The following is a 15,000-nucleotide window of genomic DNA, read 5'->3' as shown; positions in this document are numbered from 1 at the left end:
GCAGACTGACTGATACTCTGTGCCAAAAGTGCCAACACTGTAGTATCAAAGTTTACATCCCACAGCTTTAGTTCTACTTAACACGTGTTTCATCTCACACATATCACCAACGGGAATCTACGCTTCACCAAACATCTTTCTCCTTTTACACTATGGATTCTTAAAAGGCCCCACACATTCGATGGTTGATGCTGGCCCCTTTGGAGCCCTTTCTAAACCCTGCTGTGTGTGTGGCGGTGAGTGAGCACACACACACACACACACACACACACACACACACACACACACACACACACACCCAGGCTGCTCAGCAGTGCGTCCCCACAGGTGTGTAGGCGGAGGAGGAGGAGGACACCTCGCGGCGCTGGATGGTGCTGAAGGGCGAGAGCTCCAGCTCCGTGGTGCACTCGTGCTCGTGCTCGTCGCTGGCGCCGGTGGCGTTGGCGGGGCGGGCCGGACCGCACTCCTCGCAGCAGCAGCAGCAGCAGTCCATGAAGGCGCGGCTGAAGGGCCGGCACAGGACCAGCAGCAGCACCGGCGTCACCGCGGACTTGCAGAAGAGCAGCAGCTGGCTCACCAGGTGCAGGATGTCCAGCGTGCGGCGGGGCACGCCGGCTGCCATGTACACGGACACGATGTTGCAGATGTTCTCGGGGATGATGCAGAAGCCGTAGACGATAGCCAGGGCCACCACGGTGCAGTTCATCTGGCCCTCCAGCTGGATCTGCTTGCGGTTGGCGCGCACGTTGGCCCGCTCTGCCTGCTCTGCCTGCCGGATCTTCTGCGCCGTGGCCAGCGAGCAGCAGATGGTGAAGAGCGTGGGCAGGCAGAAGTAGCAGCCGAAGTACCACCAGAGGCGGGCGCTGTCGTAGGTGAGGCCCAGCACGTAGAGGGTGTCGGGCAGGGCGGTGGAGATGCGCACCACGCAGCGCTCGCAGGGCGTGACCTCGGGGGGCTCCCGCTCCTCACGGACCAGCTGGCGGATCAGCAGCTCGGGGAGCGCCAGCAGCAGAGCTCCTACCCAGATGACAGCCAGCTTGGCCGCCGTGGACGTGCAGTTCTCGATCATCTCGTAGTACAGCTGCACGTTGGTGGCGGCGCGGAAGCGGTCGATGCACAGCGCACAGAGGGTGAAGGTGGTCACGCCTAGAGAAGCCACCTGGAGGGGGAACAGACACATCATCGATCAGAAACTCAAAAACACAAAGACAAAACATTTACTACCAGAGAATGTACGCTTGTTTGCTTCCAAGATGTGTGGAAAATTGCCAGTCTACGAGCAGTGATATTTATGAAATTCTCAAAAACTCCAAAATGTTGGTTTTCGTAGCCTATGGGCATTTTGCCCCAATCATTGTCTCAAGATAATACTGCTGATAAACATTAGTCTACGTCACATTAATTCAATTCAATTCAATTTTATTTATATAGCGCCATAACAATACAATTGTCTCTAGGCGCTTTACAGAGCCCAGAGCCTGAACCCCCTTAGTGCAAGCACATTGGCAACACGGGCAAGAAAAAACTCCCTGTTAGTCAGGAAGGAACCTTAAGCAGAACCACGGCACATAAGGGGGGACCCATCTGCTTGAGATAGGAAGGGGGGATGGGGAGGGTTGTGTGGCAGAAGGGGATGGGAAACAACAGGTGTTGTACATATCCTGCATTTGGTAGGTGTACATAATATATATACAGACATCCGGTGGTAAATACATGATACAAACAAGACCAGTTTAGTGGGTATACACTGTGCTCAAAGGTTTACTGTTACAGGGGTAAGGGGAGTAGGAACAGAGAAACATGTTGATGGTGGCAATATTATATATTGTATATAAATGCTAGCATAGGGTATGAGGTAGAGTAAGTGTACGGCAGTGCGGTGGTGGTGGGTGCAATTGGCAGAGGGTTTCTACGTTAGGCTAGCGGATGAAAGGGCAGCTAGCTGTGAATGTACCTTCTTTACTCTGAGGCCTAACCTAACAGACTAGAGTACATAGGCTGTATGCTGGCTCATAGACACTCAAGGTGGGCCGCAGTATCAGACTTTGTCAAGGGAACATCCAACACCAGAATTGCATTATTCAGCCGATGCTGAAATGACTTACATTTGTTATGTTTGCAGACTGGTAAAACACAAAAATAATAAGACAACATCCTAATTTCTTGTTTTCTAGACTATGACACTGAGGATACTAGGTTCTATCCTAGGAATGATTTCATACATAATGTTAAAGTGAGGCAGTGATGTCTTCAATAAGTATATGATCAAGACATGGTCAGTGCATCTCGCTGGCAAGGCAGCTCCAGAAAAGTGACACACATGTTCAGATACGTCCAAACTTAAAGGTAATTACACATCATTAATTGTAAAAGAAGCAACGTATGATTCTACCACTGGCTCCATGTACATGCACTACCACCTGGGAGCAACAACAGATTGCTGAGGACTGGATTCTATTGGTTTATTACGCTAATTAATGACCCCCTGTGTTCTGTCATCAGCGGGCCCCACTTGCCTGATTAAACTGCACTTTACTGTGGCGCTAATGTAATCTTTATCAGATTAATTGTCTGACTGATTGGTGAGAAACCTCTAAAGTAGCCATGTTCACAAGGGGTTTCCTCCAGTAAGAACCCCAACAGAAAAAACATGCAAAATAACAGAACACATGTCCATCCCTGACCAAAGATGGACAGTTCACTTCACTTGGTCCCCGGGCGCTACAAGCTGCCCACTGCTCCTGGGGGGGTCCTTGAGGAAGGACAGTCCAGGATGGGAAAAAGCAGAAACTAAATTCACCGCGATCTCAGGCTTCCCTGCGTGTGTGTGTGTGTGTGTCCTGTGTCGCCTCCATATATGCACGTGTGTGTTCCAGTGTTTCGTGTGTGCCATTAAAAACCTGACAAAGGTCTTAATTATGTTAGGCTCAGGCTGATGAGAAATGCAACACTTATCCACTCAGTCCAGCAACGCTGCCCTATCCCAAATGGAAGAGTGTCACAGACATTCATTTTGGTCTCACACGAGGCAGTGTGAAGAAACAGGAACAGTTCCAGGTGTTTAGTAACTATATCAGCCGTTCACAGCCTGACAGTGTGATGAAACAGGAACAGTTCCAGGTGTTTAGTAACTATATCAGCCGTTCACAGCCTGCTCTTATCCATGGGAGGGTCTTCCTACAAAGAAGAGGAATCCACGTGTGCTTGCAGGGAGCATACACTGATAATGATGGAACTTGTCTGGAGTATAAGCTGCTCTAATGCACTTGACTTCATGAACTGCCTATTAAGTGATATTTGTGACTGCCAGAAGAATGGCAAAACATTACTTACAATGACTAAAAAGTTCTAAATGTGTTTAGGTAAAAGTTTCTGAAGGACATTCTTTCCCTTGTAAAACCTGAGTAATGGTCCAATCGTCTTGAGCGTTTCCTGTATCTTCTCTTCCTGTCTGTCCTGAGAGAGCGCACGGAGTGGGGACATTTCCCAGGCCTACCCCATCAGCTACAGCTCAAACAGTGCCATTCCTTTGTCTCATTTGTAAGTGATGTGAACAGCAATAAGTACAGCACAGAACAGTAATGTTAAGCAGAACACAACCAAAAAGGTTCTTCAAACAATCAGGTGGCTCTAACGGTCCAGTTCTAGAGAATGAGTTTGAGGAACCATGGCAATGTTCTAAGCACTAGATGTAATGTTCTTCCCACATTTAAGAACACTTACCTCAATATATGGTATAATCTTACAAGAGAATTCTCCAAGCAGCCAATCCTTTGTCAATTCGTGGAAAATGACCAAAGGCAGGCAGAAAAATATGATAATAAAATCCCACAAAGCAAGATTGGCGAGGAGGGAATTGGAGATGCTTCGCATGTAATAGTTGTGACACACGATGCACATAATTGTAAGGTTCCCGAGAATTCCAATGGAAAAAATGATAACTGAAATGATCAAAATCACATATGCTCCATACGTTTCAGATGTTACAGGGTAAAAGGGATTTTTGACTTCATTATCCTTCGCTCGTGTAATTAGTGGTATCAAAGGGGTGATCTCGCCGAAATCATCTTCTGCCACAGTTAACAACCCGTCATTTCTGGTGAAATCGAAAGGATAATCTGTGGAATTCTGTGCCATGGGTTTCGGTAAAGATTCCAACATGATATCAGATGTTGCTAAAGGCCCCTCTCCAACATATGTTTCTTTGCCATATTTGTCCATCTGTCTGCTTTCAATTATATCTTTTGTCTCGCTGTCTTCCCCAACTCTTTTAAGTCTGAGGTTTCGCTTAAGGCGATGCGCCAAGTACTTGTGTCTGGATGTTGGAGTACTGTCGGTTCCTGGCACTTCCAGCTCCACTGTTTGGCTGTTGACTCGATGCCCAAGAAATTCTTCATGATGATTACTTGGAATTTCAGTCCGGTTTGACAATATAAAATCAGAACTATTGTGTTTTGTTGGGTGAGTTTTGTTTTCAGTTGTGGTGGATGTCCTCGCAGAATTCGAAAATGACGCACCTGTGGAGTACAGTCTTGTTCTGTACGTGTCATTGATAGCCAGGCTGTTCCTTGATAATTCCAGTACCGATCTCCTGATATCTTCCGTTTTCGTCCCTATTCCTCTAGAATTTCCATGCCTATAAGGAATCCTGGTGTCTGAAGAGACAGCGATGAGCGCCAAACTCCCGAAGAAGAAAGTAAGCCTAAACACCAAAAACATAATTGCGTGCTTCGTGGGAGCGCATGAATTTACAGATGAATTGCACTCCTATTGCTCCACTTATCGTCAACAATCAACGTCAAGTCATAACTTCGCAAAAAAAAAAATGTTGGTCACCAAACCTCAATACTTCAGTCAATGTTTAAACACACATTTTCCTAATAAGCATGCCTAGTCTGCCAAAGGTTGCTGTCGTTCCAAAATGACTTCAAGTTACACCTAAGATACAGGTGCTAAAGATCTGATATTAACTCCAAAACGTACATCCATCGTCTCAGCGAAGATGAGGGACAGCTCGGGCGCGCCTGCCTGCCTGCCTGCCTGCTAGGAGCTCCAGTCTTCAGCAGTGTGTGTGTGTGTGTGTGTGCTAGTCAGGGGGGTTGGGGGGCCCATCGCCAGACGCAAGGGACAACGGTACGCCAGAGATGAGAGCGCCACTGTGAGGACCGAGAAGCAAAATGTTTATTTTCTCTCTCTCTTGTATTGTCAACTCAGCTCATACTCAGCTAAAATACTGAAAAATAAGTTGTTTTAGTTGTTTGTTTAAAAAGCAACGCTCCTGAGAACTACCAGTATAATTTAGTGTTGTCAAGAATGTTCTCTTCAATTGCACACTTTTGCACTATTTTGATATATATAAAATAGACACTATCGTTCAGGTTTAGAAAAAATCTGCTAATGATGAGACTGGTGTTTTATGGGCAGTGTTAAATAAAGATGCCAGTTGAGGACCTGAAAGGCATCGGTTTTTCAAACGTTCCTATTCACCTTCACTGTAGTGTACATGGGCCTCCTCAGCTTCAACAGCTTTCAGAAACATCATGGCTAAAGGGTTTCATGATAATGAATTATCATTTTAAACATGGCAGTTAATCATTCAGAAACATCATGGCTAAAGGGTTTTCTGATGATGAATTATCATTTTAAACATGCTAGTTCATCTTAAGAACTGATCATTCAGAAACATCATGGCTAAAGGGTTTCATGATGATGAATGATCATTTTAAACATGCTAGTTCATCTTAAGAACATAATCATTCAGAAACATCATGGCTAAAGGGTTTCATGATGATGAATGATCATTTTAAACATGCTAGTTACTCTTAAATGAACATAGCCTAATAAGCCTCTGAAACACAGGAGTGATGGGGGCAGAGGATTGGCCTTTTGAGCCTATATGGAAGATATTCATTTCAAAACCAGCCATTTCCAGCTGTAATCGTTTACATTAACAATGTCTACACTATGTTTTTGATCAACTTTAGGATTTTTGAATAAAAAATAAATAATAATGATCACATTCAACACCATTCCATAGGCTATGTAGTATCTATAGTAAACACTACATAGGCTATGTATCTATAGTAAACACTACATAGGCTATGTAGTATCTATAGTAAACACAATTCCATAGGCTATGTATCTATAGTAAACACCACTACATAGGCTATGTATCTATAGTAAACACCACTACATAGGCTATGTATCTATTCTATAGTAAATGATAACATGTTGAAATGAAATGCGTTGCAGTAATCTAGACAAAAGCCATTATTTCGGAAAGATGTTAACCACATAACTGTTGCTTACTTTACTTTTAACATGGGAAAATATGACATCTTTATTTTGTCCGCATGCAGTCTTAATGGACTGTGTGTTCACACATACTTCAAATCATGTAGAGAATCCCACACTTTTAAAATTATAAATCTTTATTTTGGACCTTTCCTGGGTCCTTGACACACAGCATTTAAAGAATTGTATATAAATGGAACTGAAGCCAAAAAGATAGCTCAAGTCACATTTTTTAAAATATAATTTAATTATTTCAACAAAAGGTTTTCTTTCAACAGCACAAAAAGCTGCCCACAAACATAAGCGTATTCTTCCCATACAGTATACAAAATATTCTTGTGTTTTTGTGGACTATACAAGCTTCATATCTTGGCCTGACCCTAGCGTACTGCGTCCTGCGGGGCTTTCTTGTTGGGCTATAGGACGTCCCTGGTCTGGGTGTTGACTATCTGGCACTGGACCTGGCGTTGGTCATCTTCATCCACAGAGTACAGGCTTAGGCAAAGATCCAGCCAAGGACGCTGGGCTGCAAAGAGAGAGTCAGGAAAGTCATTCTTCAAACCACTCACTTCACTTACTTACATTTAGCAGACGCTTTTATCCAAAGCGACTTACAATGTATACACATTTTACATTTACACTGATGGCACACTGCACATCAGGAGCAATTAGGGGTTCAGTGTCTTGCTCAAGGACGCTTCGACAGGGAATCGAACTAGCAACCTTCTGATTACTAAACGACTTCTCTACCTCCTGTACCACTGCCGCCCCCTCTTCAAACCATAAGATGATAACTGATTGTGTACTGAGACAAAGATAGAGCTCAGGAACGGTGATGTAGTATGAAAACAATATCACTTACTGGAAAAGTATCAATTTGAAATGCGATGAGTGCATTCCCAAGGCTTACAGACGAGAGCAATATGTCAAACGGTGTCAAAGGATGCCGCCACACGAAGGAACACTTCATCATTTTCTATGGTTAGTAACGACCTCAAAACAGAGGCTAGGGCTAGTGTGTTCAGAACAGTCCAATGTCATGTGTACATTTAGAATCAGAACAGTCCAATGTCATGTGTACATTTAGAATCAGAACAGTCCAATGTCATGTGTACATTTAGAATGTCATGTGTACATTTAGAATCAGAACAGTCCAATGTCATGTGTACATTTAGAAGAATCAGAACAGTCCAATGTCATGTGTACATTTAGAATCAGAACAGTCCAATGTCATGTGTACATTTAGAATCAGAACAGTCCAATGTCATGTGTACATTTAGAATCAGAACAGTCCAATGTCATGTGTACATTTAGAATCAGCAGACTTTTGACCATATAATGAGACAAGCCTTGCCCGATATGTGTTGTTATTAGGATTACACAAATAGAATCAAACAGAATAGAAAGCCTTTATCGTCACTGTATACCGGTGGCTTTGCATATAATGACACGTGGGGCGGTGGTCCTGTTGGAGCCATGAGGGACCACATATATAAGAAGAACACAAACATGCATCAGAAATATGGAGTCACGTGAGGGGTGTGAGCTCTTACATGTGCTGCTGCCTGCTGGCTGTAACCTCTCCATGAGCTGCTGCATCCTGTCCTGTGCCTCCTGACTGTGAGCCAAGTCATCCGCACAGACACGGAAGAAGTTCTCCTGTAGTGGTGTGTGTGGATTACAGTCAAAGAGTGAGCAGATGAGCCTTACAGACAGAGAGTACTCTTGGATTCAGGGCCCTTTTGCACAGTGTGTGTATTATTGATGGAATGGTGGTTTTGCATACTGAGTTGTCCCACAGCAGGGCCTCCAGTGTAGCAGAGCTATCCTCCAGTTCCAGCTTCATCAAGGAAACATACTGCATCAGCTGGACCCCCAGAGCTGGGGGAGAGGGAGGGAGAGAGGGAGGGAGGGAGAGAGGGAGAGATGGAGGGAGGGAGGGAGAGAGGGAGAGAGGGAGGGAGGGAGAGAGGGAGGAAGAGAGGGAGGGAGGGAGGGAGGGAGAGAGGGAGAGAGGGAGGGAGGGAGGGGGAGGCATATTATTTACAGCCATATCAATTCATCAAGAGGGCAGTGATGCCTACTAAATACTGAAAAGGCTAAAACTGAAGGAACACTACCGTCATTTCCCCACTATTAACTGCACTGTATATTACCCACATGACAGTATTTTATGTAATGTTATATAAAACAAACCAGCGTATTAACTGCACCCGTGTATTAATCATGTTTTTTTTCCACGTTAGGTCATCGTTTCCTCTGTGTGTCAAACAGCAGATCTACTTCCCACTTGAGAGCACCAGTTACAGGGCTGGTCATGGTTGGCATCTGATGGGCCAGACTTTCTTTTTAAGAAAGAAAAAGGATGAAGGCAACAAGGCGCAGGCGAGGCTCGAGGAGGTGGAGGGAGAGGGAGGGTTATCTCTTGTGGTTGCAAGAGATGATACGTGCGAAGATGAGGAGCCGCATTAGCGTGACGAAGAGTAATACATTCATACTGCGTAAAGTTTACCAAATCAATGTAGAAACAGTGGTTAATAGTCAGGAAATGACTGTAATTATGAAGAAGCTTCTCGACTAACTGGCCTGTAAAGAGGTCTGTTCTCAAATAAGTGTTCCGATTGAATGAACCTAATGTACATTAATGATCATTTAAAATATCATTCCCATATACAGTACCTTCAGAAACACTCCTCTCATTCCAGACCTCAATGCCTTCAACTGTTGGCTTCACAAGTTTTCTTTTTGAACACTGTCTGCAGCTAAAACACAAACATTTGATTTACAAAGTGTAGAAAAGGTATAACAAAATTGTTCCTCAATTACAGCACCAAGCCTAATGTTTCATCGCCATGCAATTTAAATTTCAGCAACAACGAACAGAAAAAGAAAACCATTTCACGTCTCCCGTCACCGAGATCTTTAGGGATCTAATAACATGAGTTCTGTCACACGATGCCTTCAAAATACTGACTGATTGAAACAGATGAATTTGTGGTTTATCCGGGGGGGTACTCTCTCTGATCAACTGACCCGTAGAACTGCCTTTTCCCTCTGAACAGGAAGGGCGCCGTGTGGTCAAGGAAGAGCAGCTTCCCCCTGGATGACCTCACAGGAACCATGTACTCGTGATCAGAAGAAGAGAGGTGGCACATCTCCTGGAGGTCGGCACCTGTGGTCATTGTGGCAGAGCAGAGCAGCGAGCGGTACTTGTCAGACATTCTTTTTTTTTTTTAAGATTTATTTTTGGGCTTTTTATGCCTTTATTTGGATAGGACAGTTGAGATTATGACAGGAAGCGAGGTGGAGAAGAGGTGGGGAGAGGATTGGGAAATGACATCAGGCCAGACTTGAACCTGTGTCCCCTTTATCGGCTTGCGCCACCGTGCCCCCCCCCTTGTCAGACATTCTTGATTGCACACAGACCACAATGATCAAAAGAGAATAATGCTTTGACTCAAGAAAAACCAGTGAGGAGTCAAGTTTGAGGAATATAAAACTTAGTTGTAATGAAAACCTTTTAAGAATAAGGCTTCAGACAAGGCTTTAAAAGTCCAACCAGATCAATGCCCGAAGGCAGTTGATTCTAATCATCATTCATAACTTCTACCTTGGATTACAGTGTTGAGGCAAAGGATTGATGATTGATGTTTCTATTAACAGCAAGTAAACAGCAGGTTCTGCTGCCCTAAGCTGAGATTCAGCTAACCTCCAAATGAATATCTTCATACATAGCTATACACTTTGTCACATTTTGTTTGGCTCCAAGAGTTTGACGGACATCAATGACTGACCCAATCATGTCAACAAGTCCCAATTTTGCCTCACTAACCCTGAACAAAGATCAGCTTGGAGTCCCTGTCTGCTGGGCACTTGGTAGAGGACACATGCAGGGTGAACTTCCGGCTGGGATCTTCAGTGTCCGCTACCAGGCTATCGGCCCAGGCTGGTCTACAGGGTCTGTTGTTCGTCACAGCCTCCTGAAACCTTTCCCGAAGAGTCTTAGGGTCTGGAACCTCTTCACTGCCAACAACACGAGGGGAGAAATAGCAGCATTCACTCCAATCACAGAACTGTACCATACCATCAAAAATAATATACATTTAGTACTGCTTCAAGATCGAATCATACATCTATTTACATGCGGTGAAAACAAGTTTGGCCTTATCAGTTTTAGGGGGCATGTGTGTGTGTGTGTACCAGGAGGTGACTTTCATGAATGATTTCTGTGTGATCTTACTGAAATGAATGATTCCGTTTCAGAGACTGATTTCTGTGTGATCTAACTGAAATGAATTATTCCGTTTCAGAGACTGATTTCTGTGTGATCTAACTGTAATGTTGATGCCTGCACACTCACATGGTCTTACACTGGGAGCAGAAGAGTTTGAGAGACTGGTAGAGTCTCTGTGGCTGGTAGGACTTGACCTGGGCTCGAACATGGAAAAACTGAGGGGGGGCCGAGCTCTTTACTTCAGCCAGAGAGACCTGCTGCAGAGTATGCTCACAATTCCGCACTAACACACACACACACACACACACACACACACACACACACAAACACACACACACACAAACACACACACGGCACTTGATGTTTCCCAAGTATACATTACAAAATAATTGTAAAGAAAAGATTCCTTGTATAGACTGTAAGTAGAAATATGGGGAAAGAGAAATATGGCAAACAAACCTGTTGAAGATACCTCAAAGCCCCCATCTGTAATAGATTTTTTTTAATCTGTAAAACCCGTCTTTTTTCCACGTACAGAAATATAAGATACATGAAAGCTTCCTATCAGTTGTAAAGTAAATGACTCACTGCTAATCTCCGGTGTGAACCAGGCCAGGTCATCCAGAGAGCTGTTCATGTCATCCTCCATCTGCTCAGCACACGACTGCAGCGCTCTGGAGAAGAAACAGCAGTCTGTCAGGGTCATGTGTGCCAGTCTGTCAGGGTCATGTGTGCCAGTCTGTCAGGGTCATGTGTGCCAGTCTGCCACCCTATTGTCACACAATAATGTGGAGCTATACACAGAACACATTATATACCCTATACACAGAACACATTATATACCCTATACACAGAACACATTATATACCCTATACACAGAACACATTATATACCCTATACACAGAACACATTATATACCCTAAACACAGAACACATTATATACCCTATACACAGAACACATTATATACACAGAACACATTATATACCCTAAACACAGAACACATTATATACCCTATACACAGAACACATTATATACACAGAACACATTATATACCCTATACACAGAACACATTATATACCCTATACACAGAACACATTATATACCCTAAACACAGAACACATTATATACCCTATACACAGAACACATTATATACCCTAAACACAGAACACATTATATACACAGAACACATCATATACCCTAAACACAGAACACATTATATACACAGAACACATTATATACCCTATACACAGAACACATTATATACCCTATACACAGAACACATTATATACCCTAAACACAGAACCCAGAACTACAGACATTATATACCCTAAACACAGAACACATTATATACCCTAAACACAGAACACATTATATACCCTAAACACAGAACACATTATATACACAGAACACATCATATACCCTATACACAGAACACATTATATACCCTAAACACAGAACACATTATATACACAGAACACATCATATACCCTATACACAGAACACATTATATACACAGAACACATCATATACCCTAAACACAGAACACATCATATACCCTAAACACAGAACACATTATATACCCTAAACACAGAACACATTATATACCCTAAACACAGAACACATTATATACCCTAAACACAGAACACATTATATACCCTATTGTCAACACAATAATGTGGAGCTGACTTCCAGTTTGTAGTTAAGAGTGTGGAGGTGGTGAGAAGAGTCGAGTCCTTACCTCTTGAGCTCCAGGATGTCTGGGCCCCCAGGGGGAAGGGCACGCAGCCCTCGGCCGAAGGAGGTGCCCCCGTGCAGGTGGAAGCTCAGAGCCTCCTGGCCTCCACTGGCTTCTCCAGGCACCAACTGCGGCACAGCGTGCAGGTTGTAGATGCACAGGAACATGCCAGGCTGTGAAGGGACCGGCATAGGTCATAAGAATATGCCATAGTCAATAATTCAATGATATTATACCTAGTTATAATTGTTACTTTTATTTGGATTTAACTAGCATGTAAACTTTCCTTGGTGAATATACTTTGGGCTGACCTGGGGAGTGAGGTGTGATCCTAGACTCTCACCTTCCCCCCCCCCCAGGTCGAGACAAAGAACCCTGCATGCATGGCCCATTTGAATAGATGGTAACACCCCTTAGATATCAGTGTACTTAACAGACTGTTCCTCAAGGAATAAGTCAGATATACTGAGGTGAAGTTCTGTGAGGGAGGATGGATCCTCAAACTCTGTCTCACAGTGGTCGGCCGCCATTCTTCAAGAATAAACCTGAATCCTGACTGATCAAACCTAAGACTGAATCTTCAATATATGGTATAAATTATATTCCATCAGCTGCCAACACATAACACCAAATACTAGTTTAGTAAAAGTTCAGTGTGTGCTAACCTGTCAAGTCAGAACACACCTCACTTGATCCTGAATCTTCATGTGATAGCTATGATGCCAGTGATGCCAGCTTTTTGAGAAGTTGGTACTTCTTGAGTCGGGGGTGGTGCAAGGCATCATTAGTATGGCGGATATACGTACATCTAGCATTTATGCATGTTTAATGCAAGAGAGTAAAACACAAAGGGTTAATACTTTATGCCTCTGTACTGTCTCCTGAAACTGTGGGACTGAGATTCGTAAAAACCCTTCATGGCAACTGCTCAATTTAACTTCCATGGCAACCACTAGATGGTGGTATTGTACCAGGGTAGAACCTTCCTTTTAGGATTGCTGAGATTGGGTAATCTGCATTTCTGTGTTTTTGTACTCAATATCAAGGCCTGTTATATTTAAATCTAATTGGTCTAATGATCATGAGATGTGATGAAAGAGACCAAGCCTACTCAATATCAATAATACAACAATTACATTTCCATACTACAAGCATCCAATGAGATCAAGAGCAAGAGCATAATGCAGTGGCACATTACATTTGCAGACAATTTGTAGTTTATAAATGTGCCTACAAAGTGCTACTACTGTGATGATTATTGCCAGGACCTGCCTTCAAGTGGCTAGTCTGCTGGTTCCATTCACTCATTCTTAGAACAACTGGGATCTGAGCTCTCCGTTCTGGTACTCAACAGAAAAACATTAAGAGAAAAAAAGGCTGAAAGTGCTCTATGGATTTCCCCACCAACCGTAGGGAGCTGAATTTACTTTTTAATTATCATTAACAACTGTGTCCTCTAATTTGCAAGCTTTTATGTCTTACAGCAATTTTTTTTAATATTCAGAGCACCTCCCAGATGTGGTTCCTCTGGTTCCACAGAATATCAAGTATTCACTCAGGGGGGATGTGCTTTCTTTAAACTACCAGAATATTAGTATTCACTCAAGGAGATGTGCTTTCTTTAAACTACCAGAATATTAGTATTCACTCAAGGGTGTGTGCTTTCTTTAAACTACCAGAACACGCGAGGTGGCAAGAAATGACAGCTCAGCTCAGGACAATCCATGGATACAATTTAAAGTCACAACATGTGGCAGATGTTGGCTATTTTGAAACTCAGTGACAACAAAACATCCCCTTTTTCAGGGCTCTTTACCAGAGACCCTCTGAACCTGTGTTGCACACATGACTGAAAGACCCTCTGAACCTGTGTTGCACTGGACACATGACTGAAAGACCCTCTGAACCTGTGTTGCACACATGACTGAAAGACCCTCCCTCTGAACCTGTGTTGCACTGGACACATGACTGAACCTGTGTTGCACTGGACACATGACTGAACCTGTGTTGCACTGGACACATGACTGAACCTGTGTTGCACTGGACACATGACTGAACCTGTGTTGCACTGGACACGTGACTGAAAGGCCCTCTGAACCTGTGTTGCACTGGACACATGACTGAACCTGTGTTGCACTGGACACGTGACTGAACCTGTGTTGCACTGGACACGTGACTGAACCTGTGTTGCACTGGACACATGACTGAACCTGTGTTGCACTAGTCACGTGACTGAACCTGTGTTGCACTGGACACGTGACTGAACCTGTGTTGCACTGGTCACATGACTGAACCTGTGTTGCACTGGTCACGTGACTGAACCTGTGTTGCACTGGACACGTGACTGAACCTGTGTTGCACTGGACACATGACTGAACCTGTGTTGCACTGGTCACGTGACTGAACCTGTGTTGCACTGGTCACGTGACTGAACCTGTGTTGCACTGGTCACGTGACTGAAAGGCCCATCATTGTGTTGATTGGTTTTGTGTCTACTGACTGGTTGGATGATAAAGCACCACATTCCCCCTATTACAGCGATCACAAAACAGACACCCCCCACCAACCACCACCCTTTGAGTATACAGTAACAGACACCCCCCACCAACCACCACCCTTTGAGTATACATCAACAGACACCCCCCACCAACCACCACCCTTTGAGTATACATCAACAGACACCCCCCACCAACCACCACCCTTTGAGTATACATCAACAGACACCCCCCACCAACC

General features: G+C 43.9%; 2 protein-coding genes across 2 annotated transcripts in view; both read right to left on the bottom strand.

Annotated features, from left to right (window-relative positions):
* Positions 1-5,080, bottom strand: part of gpr37a (G protein-coupled receptor 37a) — a 5,719-nt gene extending 639 nt beyond the window's left edge. Inside the window, exons 1-2 of the mRNA XM_012822747.3 lie at positions 3,724-5,080; positions 1-1,159 (exon numbers count right to left, since the gene is read on the bottom strand). The exon at positions 1-1,159 is cut by the window's left edge and continues 639 nt beyond it. Coding sequence (XP_012678201.2) covers positions 308-1,159; positions 3,724-4,719 — 1,848 coding nt within the window. The 5' untranslated portion in view covers positions 4,720-5,080 and the 3' untranslated portion in view covers positions 1-307. The remainder of the gene's footprint in view (positions 1,160-3,723) is intronic.
* A 1,333-nt stretch (positions 5,081-6,413) lies between these two features.
* Positions 6,414-15,000, bottom strand: part of pot1 (protection of telomeres 1 homolog) — a 27,069-nt gene continuing 18,482 nt past the window's right edge. The window contains exons 11-20 of the mRNA XM_031564133.2: positions 12,268-12,437; positions 11,117-11,202; positions 10,988-11,014; positions 10,655-10,811; positions 10,127-10,317; positions 9,328-9,466; positions 8,974-9,056; positions 8,081-8,175; positions 7,848-7,953; positions 6,414-6,820 (exon numbers count right to left, since the gene is read on the bottom strand). Coding sequence (XP_031419993.1) covers positions 6,711-6,820; positions 7,848-7,953; positions 8,081-8,175; positions 8,974-9,056; positions 9,328-9,466; positions 10,127-10,317; positions 10,655-10,811; positions 10,988-11,014; positions 11,117-11,202; positions 12,268-12,437 — 1,164 coding nt within the window. The 3' untranslated portion in view covers positions 6,414-6,710. The remainder of the gene's footprint in view (positions 6,821-7,847; positions 7,954-8,080; positions 8,176-8,973; positions 9,057-9,327; positions 9,467-10,126; positions 10,318-10,654; positions 10,812-10,987; positions 11,015-11,116; positions 11,203-12,267; positions 12,438-15,000) is intronic.

This window comes from Clupea harengus, chromosome 3 (genome assembly GCF_900700415.2).
Source record: "Clupea harengus chromosome 3, Ch_v2.0.2, whole genome shotgun sequence".
NCBI classification, from domain to species: Eukaryota; Metazoa; Chordata; class Actinopteri; order Clupeiformes; family Clupeidae; genus Clupea; species Clupea harengus.
This window is presented reverse-complemented; position numbering and strand designations above follow the sequence as displayed.